This window comes from Choloepus didactylus, chromosome 1 (assembly GCF_015220235.1).
Source record: "Choloepus didactylus isolate mChoDid1 chromosome 1, mChoDid1.pri, whole genome shotgun sequence".
Lineage (NCBI taxonomy): Eukaryota > Metazoa > Chordata > Mammalia > Pilosa > Megalonychidae > Choloepus > Choloepus didactylus.
The window spans coordinates 233,042,018-233,056,135 of NC_051307.1; the positions used below are offsets into that span (position 1 = coordinate 233,042,018).

At 36.8% G+C, this 14,118-nt stretch overlaps 1 protein-coding gene across 2 annotated transcripts in view; it reads right to left on the minus strand.

Moving 5' to 3' along the window:
- Positions 1-11,776, minus strand: part of IL5RA (interleukin 5 receptor subunit alpha) — a 36,461-nt gene extending 24,685 nt beyond the window's left edge. For both annotated transcript variants that reach the window (XM_037829333.1, XM_037829341.1), the window contains exons 1-4: positions 11,616-11,776; positions 6,051-6,135; positions 4,371-4,516; positions 3,117-3,255 (exon numbers count right to left, since the gene is read on the minus strand). In XM_037829333.1, the coding sequence (XP_037685261.1) occupies positions 3,117-3,255; positions 4,371-4,516; positions 6,051-6,123 (358 nt within the window). In that variant the 5' untranslated portion in view covers positions 6,124-6,135; positions 11,616-11,776. The remainder of the gene's footprint in view (positions 1-3,116; positions 3,256-4,370; positions 4,517-6,050; positions 6,136-11,615) is intronic.
- Between the last annotated feature and the right edge of the window lie 2,342 nt (positions 11,777-14,118).

Here is a 14,118-nt window from a genome sequence, read left to right on the forward strand (position 1 = left end):
AGAGACAACCTCTCCAAAGTGGGAGCATTTAGACTCAGTCTTGAAAAATAGAAGGGTGTCTTTGCAACTTAGTTCAAGTTGGTTTTCATCACTGTCAGCCAGTGTCATACAAGGGTGAAGAGGTGATGGGAACGGGCCCCCCGATATAGGCAATAAGGGGATGCACTGTCTAGAGCAGTTAAAGAAAAATAGAAAACCAACTAAAAGTCAATCTGCTTTATAATATTACAGCCTTACAGCCTGCCGGGTATGTTATATATATATATATATATATATATATATATGTATACACACACACACACACACATTCATATATTTATATATATGTAGATGAATAGATGTGCATGTGAAAATCTGTCCATTCAGTAAACAACTGGGTGGTCCATGCTGAAATGCAGTTTAGGTTCCTAAAGTCTGTTGTCTCACACTTGCCTGTCAAGAAATTATTTGGTATTAATTCCGTTTTCTTCAAGACAGAAATAACTAAATTTTCATAAGTGTCAACCAATTTTGGAGTGCTCAAAGAATAATTAGATGCAGAGATGTAATGCCGAAAGGGTCATTTAGGTATAATCCAGTTATCCATTATAGAGAGAAGGTAAAGTCGTTTAATGAAATCACACAACAATGGGTCCTTGTGATCTTGTGTCTACCTCGGATTACTCTGTATTTGTGATCAAGGCCATTGTGAGATGGCTGGCATATGGTATGGATAACCTGTTGTAAGGAGTAAATGGGAAGATTTTTCCAACTGTTCTCAGTTACTGACACAATACAGGAGGCGTGGTCTCCTCACCAGTGTTGCAAAAAGAAAATAGTTTGAATGTTACCTATGGTCCTAACAGGACAACTGTGTCCAGATACACTCACACAGCCCAGGACCCAATGGCTTACTTCTCTTTTCTTTCCTCTATTGTGTATGTGTTTGCAAGTGTTTAATCAGAAGTATCGCTGATTGCGAGTATTAGAAACACTAACTTTCCACTGGAAACCAACATAGAGACCGTGGATTTCATCTTTCCCTGTGGCAGCTGGGTTGTTATGTCTCATGGGTCTGTGAGCTGCCAGCAAAGTATGAAAATCATAGAATTGAAAAAAAAAAAAAATCCTCAACCAACTCCATGAAGGCATACTGCATCTAGAGCATGCATTGCTTGTTATGATGGAGACAATCAAGCATGAGGTATTGCTCCTGGCCCCAAGAGGCCTACAGTCTGGTTGGGATGGAAGGGATGTTCATTTGCTGTATATGCCAGTTGAGTAGCACCACCAAGGAATGAGATCTGAAGAGGGAGGGAGATCTGAACCTCAGGTTCAGGATAGCTTAAAAAAGGACTTTTATAAAAAAAAAAAAAAAATCAGTTAAAAACAGATGAAGGACTTGAATAGACATTTCTCCAAAGAAGATAAACAGGTGGTCAATAAGTAGATGAAAAGATGCTCAGCATCATTAGTCATTAGGGAAATGCAAAGCCAAACCACAATGAAAAACCATTTCACACCCACAAGTATGGCTATTATTAAAAAAAAAAACACTGAAAATAGCAAGTGTTGACAACAATAAGGAAAAACTAGAATCCTCATGCATTGCTGGTGAGGATGTAAAATGGTGTGGCAGCTATGGGAAACACTTTGGTGATTCCTCAAAAAGTTAAATACAGGATTATCATATGACCCAACAATTCCACTCCTAGATATATACCCAAAACAACAGAAAACAGAAAGGGAAACTTGTACACCAATGTTCATAGCAGCATCATTGACAATAGCCAAAAGATGGAAACAACCCAAAGGTTCAGTAACAGATGAATAGATAACAGAATGTGTTATATCCATAAAATGGAATATTATTCAGCCATAAAAGGAAGGAAGTTCTGAAACATGCTACAACATGGATGAATCTTGAAAACATTACACCGAGTGAAACAAGCTGGACATGAAAGGACAACTATGATTTCACTTACATGAAATACCTAGAATTAGCAAATTCATAGGGACAGGAAGTAGATTAGAGGTTATCAGCGGCTGGGAGTAAAGGGGAATGGGGCATTATTGTTTAATGGGTACAGAAAGCTTCTGTTTGGGGGGATGAAAAGTTTTGGAAATGGATTGTGGTGATAACTGCATAACATTGTGAATGTAATAAATGCCACTGAATTATGCACTTAAAAACAGTGTGCAATTTAAAATGGGAATTGTTATGTTATATATATTTTAGCACAATAAAATTTTTAAAAGGGGGTGAGGGTACAACTTCACCGAGGAGGCAGGACTTGACCTGAGCTTTGAAGTATGGAAAGGATTTAGAAAAGCAGCACACAAACCCAGTAGCCTTGATTCTTGTAGACGACTGTATAACTACATAGATTACACTATGTGACTGCGTGATTGTGAAAACCCTGTGGCTCCCACTCCCTTTATCCAGTGTAGAGTAGAAAAACGAGGACAAAAAGTAAATGAATAATAGGGAGGGAGGAGGGGATGGGATGTTTTGGGTGTTCTTTTCCACTTCAACTTTTATTCTTATTCTTTTTTGTGTATGGTAATGAAAATGTTCAAGGATTGAATGAGGTGAAGAATGCACAACTATATAATGGTGCTGTGACCAACTGATTGTATACCAGGTATGATTGAATGGTATGTGAATATATCTCAATAAAATTGAATTAAAAAAGAAAAGAAAAGAAAAGCAGACACAGGGGATGAACCCAGGTCAGCAAAGTCTCTGTGGGAGGGATATGTTGGGGTTTGAAGGTCATGGTTAGAAAACTAATCTGAGAAGAGGAGAGAGTTCACGTGGGACATGGTTAGTAAGAGGTCTTGGAAACTAATTATGAGCAACCTGTTTGGCCCAGACTTTTTTTTTACTCTGTGGCTTTTGAGCATGGAGGTGAAAGGTATAAGTGATGTTGGCAGGGATATGCTGGATGGAATTGGATGGGTTGTGATAATTAGTAGTGATAAAAGCATTGGTCGGGATGTGGAAACATGGAAGGAAACTTGACAGGAAGTGGTCACTGACAAGAGACAAGCAAGGGAGTTGTTGTTAATTTTTCTCTTTTCCCATATCTGCAAATTCCAAAATTTAAAACTGAACATTTAGAGGCCTGCCTTACCTGGTGGGGCTTTAAGTTCAGCAGAAACCCAGCTGCTCTCTAGCAGAGAGCGATCGTTCCAAAGGATGGTCTGCACACTTGCTGAAAAGCCTTTATGAAGGATGGTTATGCGTTTGCTTTCAGTGTTCTTGGTTTCATACTAAAAATAAAACCCACAAGTCATGATATGTAAAAGGGAAAGACGAGCCTCTTAATCATTAAGAGAATGATTCTAATGAAATATGCATTTTCTTCTGCTTAAATGGCACATAAATAAAATGCAATGAAATAGTTTTGCTAGAAAAGGTAAAAATAAAACCACCATCATAATAACATAGTAATTAATTGCTCAGTGACGCATGATCTCATTTTTCTTATAAAACACATACAATTTTACAGTTAAGGCCCAAGTCCCCTTTCACCACCATCTCTAGACCCAGTCCCCTTCCTTTGAGGGAAAAATCTCTAGAATTTCATATTGACTGAAGAATAATTAATACAAATCGCTTCTCCCTTGTTTAACTTTATTGAGTGTCTACTATGGGCCAGGTGCCTTAACACATCCCCACAGTAAGCCTGAGACCCTGAGAAGTTAAGGGACTGGCCCAAGGTCACAAAGGCATGTCCAAGGTCACAAGGGCAGGAAGTGGCTAAACCAGGATTTGAACCAGGTCTGATTGTGCACCTGCCCTCTTCCCATTGAACTTGGCTGTTCTCTTCTGTTTGGGGGCTACCTTAGAGGAAACATAAAATCAAGATCTAATTTACTGAACTTAAGAATTTCAAAATTTTCTTTCTTTTATTTTATTGTGGTAACAAACATAACATAAAATTTCCCATTCTAGCCATTTTTAAGTGTTCAGTTCAGTGGTATTAAATTACATTCACAAGAAACCCTTTAAGTAATAATTCCCTATCTGCACCCCCACCCCCCGCCTCTTCCAGCCCCTGGTAACCTCTAATCTACTTTCTGTCTCTTATAATTCGCTTATTCTAGATATTTCATGTAAGTGGGGTCATACAATTACATTTTCATTCTTAAGCAAAAGACTTGTCTCCAAGTTAAAATTTTCTGGACTACTCTTTAGTGCTAAGCACTATGTCTGACACCAGTTCACAGTAATTTCAACAGAGACACTGCTCTACTGGGACTACAAAGAAAAGCCCTTTAGTGGTTTGATGTTGCCAGTTACTTAAAATTGTATTTGAAAAAGAAAATGCAGTCAAAATGAGTATTTACTCTAAAAAACAGTTGCCATTACAACACACACTTACATCATCTTCCTGTGGTGCATGTATTTTCACCTGATATTCTAGATTAACATTCCTTTGCTCTTGGTCAGGATTTGGTTCCCAGTTTAAAAGAACTTGAGCTAAACCGGTAACTTTAATAGTGAAATTAACAGGTGGGAGAAGTAAAACTGTTGATTAAAAGATAAAAGAGACAACACAATGTTCAATGGTGTATAGGTAGTGCAGTAAAACATTTTAAAACATGTTATTGCTTGGTATGGTGTTTTATGGCTATTAGAAAGTATAACACTGAAATAATTTTGGAAGGGGTTTCTTTAAAACTGTTTTTCCTCATCTTTTTTCACTTTGTCTAGGTGTTTGCCTTCAACAGCTACATATTCTTTATTGAAATGGTAACTTTTCTGTATTGTTATTAATCATAACAGTAGTTTTAAACTGAGGGTAATTATCCATTAATGGGAAGTGATAATTTATTGGTTTGTGACTAGCTAATTTTTTTAATCAACATGGAAGACAATAGAATAGAAAATATCCGGGTGCATCAACATAATAAGAATAGCTACTTTGTCATGAAATTCTTGTTTTCGTCACAGAAATGCAGTTACATATTTATATGTATACTGGTTCACAATGTAAAATGTGTTTCTTATAATTCACAGTCAAAAAGTTTATGAGTGAAAATACTTAAATAGGCATTTATGGAAAGAAAATGTTTTTTTTCCTTAATAAAACACCCTAATTTTGCTTTCAAAATAAACCCTTTCTTTTAAAATTACAAAATAAATGCCTGTTCATTGTAAAAATTTTGGAAAGCACAGATGAGCAGAAAGAAGAAGATAAAAACCACCCACACTCATGCCACTGAGAATAGCATTAACATTGTTATAACCTCATTCTTTCTTTGTGGGCTCTTATCTATATATTTTTTTAATTTTTTAAGAAAAATGAAACAGTATTGTACAGACTTTTAGCCACTAAGTTGTCAGCATTTTCCCAAGACGTTCAATAACATTCCCATGACTCTATATCCACTTAATGGATTTGTCACTTAATGACCTCTAGGGTCTATACTTCACGTTCAGTATGGTAGCCACTGGCCTTACATACCGATTCAAATTGAAGTTAATTTAATAAATAATGTAAAATATTTATCACCTTGGTTGTACCATTCATATTTCACATGCTCAAGAGTCACATGTGGCTTGTGGCTACAGCACTGAACAGTGCAGATACAGAAGATTTCCATTCATAGAAAGTTCTATTAGATCGAGTTAGATAGGGAATAGGAGCCATGTGGCAGTTTTCCTTTCTTAAACTCTGTTGTCACACCAAACCTATAGATCAGCAAGTTTCTGACCTAAACAGAACGGAAGATTTTTATTCTTTGATCCTGAGAACTTCTAACCATTTCCTTGCATGGGACGATATCCTTTATATGGGAAGATAATCCATATTCCCCATCTTTATTCCATAGTGTTCACTGCAGCATGAAAATTGCACTTCAGCCAACCTCGCTTTCTTAAAATATAGCTCATTTAAAGAAAGGGTTTGTATTCTGGTAAAGATAGATATCCTATCCCTTTTAAACAACCATGTGTAATTTCCTAATTGAAGGTTTATATAGGGGAAAATAAAGCTATGCTTTTTATAATGTATTTGTTTTTTTAAACAGAAACATTTAATTGAATGTAAGTGCCTTACATTTTTTATCCGGAAGTAAGTCTGCTCGCAAAATCACTGTGGCCCCCAAAACCAACAGGAGGGCAGCCACCATGATGATCACATCCTAAAGAAACAAGAGAGATCAACATCCAAATCACCTCCTGTTGCCACTTCCCAATGTAAGATGAGGTCATTTGGCCATTTAACAAGCATTTATGAAATATCTGTTAGGTGCTAGAAATACAAATTTGAACAAATCTTGGAATTTGCACTTAAAATGGAGATCCATACATAGTGTAAGGGGCAGAATGGAATGTAAATAAATCATTCTAGTCCAGTCTAAAAACTGCTCCAATAAAAGTGCGAAGCAAAAAGACTTCTGAATTGACTCCTACAAGCTGGAGTAGAGAGTTCTCTAGACAGACAACAGGGAATACACAGCATGTCCAAATCCAGGAGAGAGAAAAGTAACCAGTAGAGGACTGGTATTCAACGGGAGACCAGAACAGATCTCTGAACAGTAAAAGTTCTCAGCAAAGTTAATAAAATTGCAAATAAACAATATTACTATTTTCATTAATGAGTATTTAAATATGAGCCAACATGACAAGGAAAGTAAATCTAAAGCAGCTGTAACAAGTAAACTTGTGGTACTCTGAGTTTTGAAGAGGCAGGATTTTTGATGTACCCTAATGGGAACAGGCCACAGAATAAATGTAACAATAGTGGTAGACCTCGAGAAGACTAAAAAATTCCCACCTGAAACAATTGGGAGGTGAAAAGGAATCTAGAGTAGAAATGTTGTAACTCAGTGCGTCAGTGTTAAAAAGCGGATAAGCCACACTGTTTGGAGAGTAACTCAAGTCTCAGCATCTTGTTTTACATGTCAAAGGAGATCATTGCAAATTGCTTATTGGGAACTGTATACTCCAAATGTTGAGTTTTTCCTCTGGAAATTCTGAAAGGCATTTTTCGCATATGTTTAACTTTAAAGCACAAATAATATGCATGGATTCCGCCTTTGTGTGCTGCACTCAATTTTACAAAACACTTCTTACTGTTTCCATGATCTCCTCCCAATGATTTGGTAAGGAGCACATGTTTTAATATCCAATTTACAATAAGGAAAGGAGTCTGAGAGGCTAAATAACTGGTCAAAGATCAAACAGCTGGTAAGTAAGAACTCAGATCCAATCTCAGATCTTCTGAGAGCAAAACATGTATAGTCAAGATGTTGCTTTAGATTTAAGTTCCCTGTCACATACCATTTAGTAGTAATTAAGATGACATATAATTTTCAGATTAAACATTTATTAAAATGATTTGGAATTTTCCAAATTTAGTACTGCTAGAAGCACAGAAGATAGACTTTGGCTAAAAGTGATATTGTTAGGAGGTAATACAAAATGCTGTTACTTAATTATTACTTCTTAACAACGAAATTAGTAAAATGCTATGACGTATAGGAAAGAAACAGCATGTAAGTCATTTGATTCTTGATTCAAATAATGTTAAGTGTTGTTGATCGGAATTATGCCAGTTTTGATTAAAAAATAAGCCTTTTCTTTCTCTATGATGATTCCATACCCCGTAGAAAAAATAATTTTTACAACAACAAAAAAAGCAAGTTCTCTAATATTTTTTTGAAAATTTTCAACAAGAATTTCAATGAATTAAAGGGAAGCATTAGTAATTTATGAAGCCTGAGAAGCAAAAATTTTAAAAAAATTCTTAATAGCAATGAAGACAGCTTCCTCTTTGAGTTATGAAGGTGACTTCTTTGAGATGTCAGCATTTCCTGAAGTGATACTAAATGTGCTTTAACTTTGTACTAAATTCCAATGAGTGGGAGGAATTCTAGGTCAGAAAAAAATGCAAAATGGAAATTCCTTAGCAATTTTCACTGGCTGGAAATTAAGTAGTGTGTTATAACCATACTTGTAAAAAGAATAAAGATCTATTTACCCTTTGCGATCAAATTGTTGAAGTAAATAATGAAACTGTTGAATATCTCAGTGTGGGGATGATTTAATATTTTACATAACTGAGCACTTCCCTAGAATTTGCCATCTATTCTGAAAGCTGCTGAAAATAGAATTATTTTTCAAATGTATTCTATTTTTGTTATTAATATTTTTCCATAGAACAGCTGTAATATTTTTTCACTTCTCTTTATGTATTTTCTTTTCGAAAAGATGATACCTTTGAAAGAAAATCAGTTGTCCTATAGACAATACAAAATACTCAAATAGGAGTTTAAAAGTAATGATAGTTCAGTCATTTCCTTATTATGAAATATAACAAATATGCAAAAAAGGTAATAGCTTTCAAATTACGATTTAACAAGTAGCTATAAAGCAAATTTCAAACAGTGTTATGAGTTACAGTTCCACCATTTCAGTTCTTTCCTTCTAGCTATTCTAATACCCTAGCAACTAAAAAAAGAAAATTATATAGAGATTTAGAAATATAGAAAATTATATAGAAATATAGAGATTCAGTATTCATAATCCTTTGTTAAATAAATCCTTTGTTAAATAACTGAAACTATGATACTGTAACCCATAACATTCTTGGAAATTTCCTATATAACTACCTGTTAAATCATACTTTGAATGTTTTTACCTTTTTGTATATATGTTATATTTCACAATAAGGAAATAATTGAAACTGTGGAATTGTAACCCATAACATGCTTTGAAATTTGCTCTCTACCTGTTAAATATGTATATATGTTATATTCCACAATAAAAATATGATTTAAAAAAAGTGATGATAGATATCTAAACATTACCAAAAATGGCAAAGTTTAGTGAGCCAAATGAATTCCACACAAGACTGGGTATCACTGGAGCTTCCACATGTGACCCCATTGTTTTCTATGATTCTGTTCACTCTGCTTTTTCCCCGAATGCTCTTCCAGCCTGGCCCAGGGCTCCACGGTACTTCTGGTTCCCAAGCACAGCAATCACCTCTACTGGAAAAACTAACTCAAATCTCTTTGGGCCATTTATTAAATTGAAAGAATAATACACTTTTAAATAGACGTCAGCTGGGCAATACTTCATGGTTCAAAAATAGAGCTACTGCACTAGCTTAAAAAAATATATCTACATGACAGTATGTTCAACCACTTCTTCCTCTCATAGCTACCAATTAATATCCAGAAGAAAAGTATTAAATTGTTAAAATAGGATTCAAATTAAGCAGGGGGCAGCAGACATAGATTGCCTACCTACAATCTGCAAGGAAAGCACCCTCAGTCTCTGCAAGATCATGAGCTACTTGCTCATGTGACATTTCGCCGAGTCGATCTACAATTCCTTGAGTGCTCTCTGAGAATCTGGCTTCTGATAGGTGGTATAGTCTTTGAAATCTGGGCGAAAACAGAACAATCTCTTGCACTTACTAGATGTCTCTAGAAAGTCAGTTGGGTGAAGTTTTGACAATTGGTGATGGATTTCCCCAGTGTTCCTAAGAATTAGTCAAATTCTAGTGAAGTTCAGACTTGATATAAATATTTTCCCTTTTTTTCCTTCAAATTTATTCTGCCTTGGGAGTTAGTTTTACGACCACAGCTGTATTTGCAGTCCTGTTTTCTGAACCTTTTTGAGTCAGCCGTGGTGACACCTAATTCCAGACTCCACCTTGGTGGACAGAAATTGAAAAGCAACTGGGAGGATTCATGCTCTGTTAGGCTCACCAGTGCGCTCAAAAGGAACGAGTTTACTTTTTACTTCCTCTTTTTTCCCAGTACAGCGTAATCAGCAATATAACCTATCTCCTGGGGGATGAAGAATAAATAAATAAACCAAGATGTAAAATGCAGGTTACATGTTCAGCTAAGTAAACTGCAACCCCCCAAATGAAAAACCACGCACACACCTAAAAATACAAAAAAGTGATAAGGATCACTTATAATGCTCTGCAGTTTTTTACTGCTCCTGAACCTCAGATTAATTTTCTGAGGTCGTTCTAAATTATATCTCATGGGTTCAAAATGTGACCACAGGCATAAAACATCATCATCCCAGGTGGAAATGTTGCTGTATCTCTGAGTATTTGGAAAATGGATGAAGTTTTCTACAATTATACCAATAAGTAAATATCATCCCTCTAATCATACGTGGCATGATCTGTTATGCTGCATCCATGCTCCCACGCTTCTGGGTATAGCTCTCTAGGGATGACCCTCTTGGTTCCATCCAGTACTCAACGGTGGGGTGCAAGGACCATGTGTATCTTGTCCGTGTCCACTGCTGCAGCCCTAATACCTAGCAAGCAGTCAGGCCTAGGGCAGATGCTAAATGTGCCTGACCTGGTATAGAATAGCGGCTAATCAGTATAAAACTCTTGACCATTCAAGCTATGTCTGCTAAAACCTAGCAAAGGGTCAACTTAGCTCAGAAGTACGGCAGGGTTGGTGAGCATGCAGCAAGTCTGGTCCGTTTGGCAGAAGGTATGATATTTTGCTATCTTGCCTAAAGATTTCCGCAAGCAGCCTTTCAAGTTATGTAAACAAATGAGGTGATTGGATTTCCACAACTTTATGTTTTGAAATGGAAACTTTTAATAAATAGTTACATAGTTTAATTTAGTTTTCAGTAACTACAAAAGACGACATGAATTTTTTTTGTGCTAAATAAAAATCCTACCAGATGAGGAAATGATCAGTATGATAATTCATTAAATAGGGTATCAAGTATATTATTTAATGTGGCTATAGAACCGCAGTCACTTTTCATGTGTTTATGAATTTTAGGCTCATGGTGTATTAAGATATCCTGATTTTTCTTTTAGTCTCTCTTCTTTTTTTTTCTTTTTTCTTTTTCGGTTCCACTCCTTTTCTTCTGTCTACATTGGAAATATTTGTTTAACTTGCTTTGAGTAAATAATTAAATTAGTAAGCAGAAAACCAAGCAAGATATTTTGGTGAAATTGTAAAAATTTTATATAAAAGCAAAATGATATTGGAAATCCCAGAATGCCCAAAAGAAACAAAAAAAGCAGAATGTCCTCAGTTAAATACAGTGCAATCATCTCCTTTTTAACTGCTGCTTAATTTATAGCTTTCTTAATTAACTCTCAAACTTTCTAGCCAGGAGATCTTATATTCTATACCTCTAACTCATATATTTTCCTGGAAATCTTGGCAGAACATATTTTCTCATTTTCATTCCTTAAAGTATGTGGAATGGTGGAAAACAAGTGTGTTGTATAAGCATTAACAAAAAGTGTAGATGTTATTGTAACATGACTCACCTAATCAGGTATTTGCACACCTCAGTTACTTAACCAAAACACAAGAATAGAATGCTATAACCAGAATCAATATCATGTGTCTAACACAAGTTTTATAGCTCCATTATTAGTCCTGTCCCTGCTAATAATAGTTTTAAGTGGTTTTGTTTCCCCTTTCATTATTCAATGTTTTGCCATATACTTGCAAATCAATCTTTTTTGCTTTTTCTATCTCCCTCCCTCCCAGCCCCGAGAAATGAAATTATTAGGAGGTGGCGCACAGAGCATTGTTAAAGCAAATGTCATAGGAAAAAAAATTATTTGATCAGTCAGTAATAAATCATGCATTTGGTCCCCACTTACTCAGAAGAGCAGTTGCCATGCGATCGGGAGCAGCAGCAGGGACACTGAAAATGAACCTTATCTCTGGGTGCACTTTCTGACTGAGAGGCGGGTCTTTGCTGTGTCATCATCCCAGCTGTGATGGTTAAAAACTCACAGGCTGTTTCTTTCACCATGGAATCGCCACTTGACTTCTGAAAGCAATCACCGAGGAGAATTTGTAAGAGAGCAGTTAGTTATACATACGCCTTAACTGCAACTCCCCCTTACTAAATTGCTGTCGAACTGAAGAATCTCTCTTGCCCAGATAGCTGCTATCTGATAACTGTCTAGTCAGTGTTTTCACTCTCTTGCAGAGATGTCTTGCCGTATTCAGAAGCTGAAATGAACTTTTCCTTCTGGCAACAAGGTAATCCAGTTTTCTGTGGGCACTCTAGAGCTGTACATTTCTGTTTTCTTTATGCACTTCATTCAGCTGGCATATTTATGGTGACTCTAACACGTCCTCCAGGGCCGGGCACGTGATTTGACAAGAAATGGGGCAGGAGGAGCGCACCTCTCCCTCTTTGCTGACCCTTAGCAGCTCTCCTCAGCCTTTAGGAGATGCCCTTGGCCCTTCTCTGCTCTGTTAGCAGGTCTCGCACCCTCAAGTAAACCTCTGTGTGGGAACTGATTCCCGTGTGATAAGTGGCTGGTGTCTGCGCCTGGGCTCGTCCTTCACAAATCAGGATGTGAGCACTGTTGGCCTGTAGCCCTCTTCCGGACCTTTCCCTCACGCCATCTCTCAGTGCCGGGCGTGGCCCCTCGTGTCCTCAGTATGCTTCGATTTAAGTAAAACTCATTAAATTTTCCCATCCTTTGTCCCATTTCTGTCTGGGGAATTACAAGGGGACTGAAGCGAGCAAGGCTGACTTGAAAAGAAAGGTCTGGGTGCTATAGCATGAACCTTGAAGATATCATGTTGAGTGAAATAAGTCAGACACAAAAAGACCACTCCTGTATTATCTCACATATATGAAATCTCTAGAAGAAGCAAACTTCATACAGGCAGATGGTGGTTTACAGGTTAGGGTGGGGGGCTGGGCGAGAAGAAGGAGTTAGAGCTTAGTGGGCGAGGTTGGTTTCCTTTGAGGTGATAAAAAAGCCAGGGTAATGGATATCAGTGATGGTAGAATAATATTGTGACTGTAATCAATACACTGTTGTATACTTGAATGTGGCTAAAATGGGAACTTTCAGTTGTGTATTTGTTACTACAATAGAAAGGTTGTTTTTTTTTTTTAAAAAAAGAATGTGCTAGGGCATGGAATAGATAATAATGGTGCTTAATATATTATTATACAATATACTAAATGTATAACATATATACCAGTATATAATATAATACCTGAGCCAGATAGTCATAGTTGCCTTTGAAAGGGGATCTTTAGAAATAACCTAAAACGGTGAGTGCTGATAAGCCAGTGTGGAAGCTGATGGAAGTAGGGGGACAGCTGTCCCCTCAGAGCAGACTCAGGGAGGCAGTAGCTAGGTTTGGTCAGTGGTTGTTTGCAACACAGTAAACGATGGGTGCCCTGAACCAAACTTCCTGAGAGGCTCCGTGGATGTACTGTGCAAGTTCAGTGCATGTACTTGGGGCCCCTGAGGTAACTGTTCTAGCAGTTGCCAAAATGAAACCAGATCAATCATCATTCAACAATCTGAAAAACAAAAACAAACAACAAAAAAAACTTGATTCTCCTTGGGGAAAGGAGAAGTAAAACAAGGAACAGAGGGAGGTCCATTTATTTGCTAAGACTTACACAGGAAATTTTAGATGCAGTGTCAGCCATCTGGCCTACTCTTTAAAGTCCTGCACATCTAATTCTAGAGGTAGCACGTTCTTCACTGAAGAGCCTGAAAAAAGTAGTTCTTCATCATTGCCAGGGCAGTAATTTCTGGTGTGAAAAGTTGTTTTATATTCCCTATGTGTCTTGCATTCATTTATTCATTACTCAACCAATATTTATTGAATGCACCTGTGCACTGTGCTAAGCCCTGTTAAGAGTACAAAGAAAAGTAGACCTGGAAACAATCTTAGGTACCACCCCCGGGGTATAGGATCTTTTCTCAACTATGCCAATAAAGAGAACTATGAGCTCTCATTTTGTCTCCATACCCTAGTTCCATGTAAGTCCAAAGGAAAAGAAGGCTTTGTGTAGTGTAATTTTTCATGGCAACGATTTTCTTCTTTAGAGTAAAATGTAAATGTCCAAAGACAGTATGATGGAACCCCCTGGAAGAATTCTCAAAAACTATATGTATTTTTTAAAGTGAAATCAAATTTGCTTGTATGCCTTAGGAAACAAAACATTGTGGATTTAGCCAAATACAGTAGGTGAAAACACAAACAGTAATAACATGGAAATCGGGATTCAGAGGCTCAAGCTTGAGCTCTGGTTATAGGGGTTTATCAAATGTATCTACCTCTAGGAATCTATACCATGGAAATAATGTGAAACGTACACCACTAAAGAGAGAAATT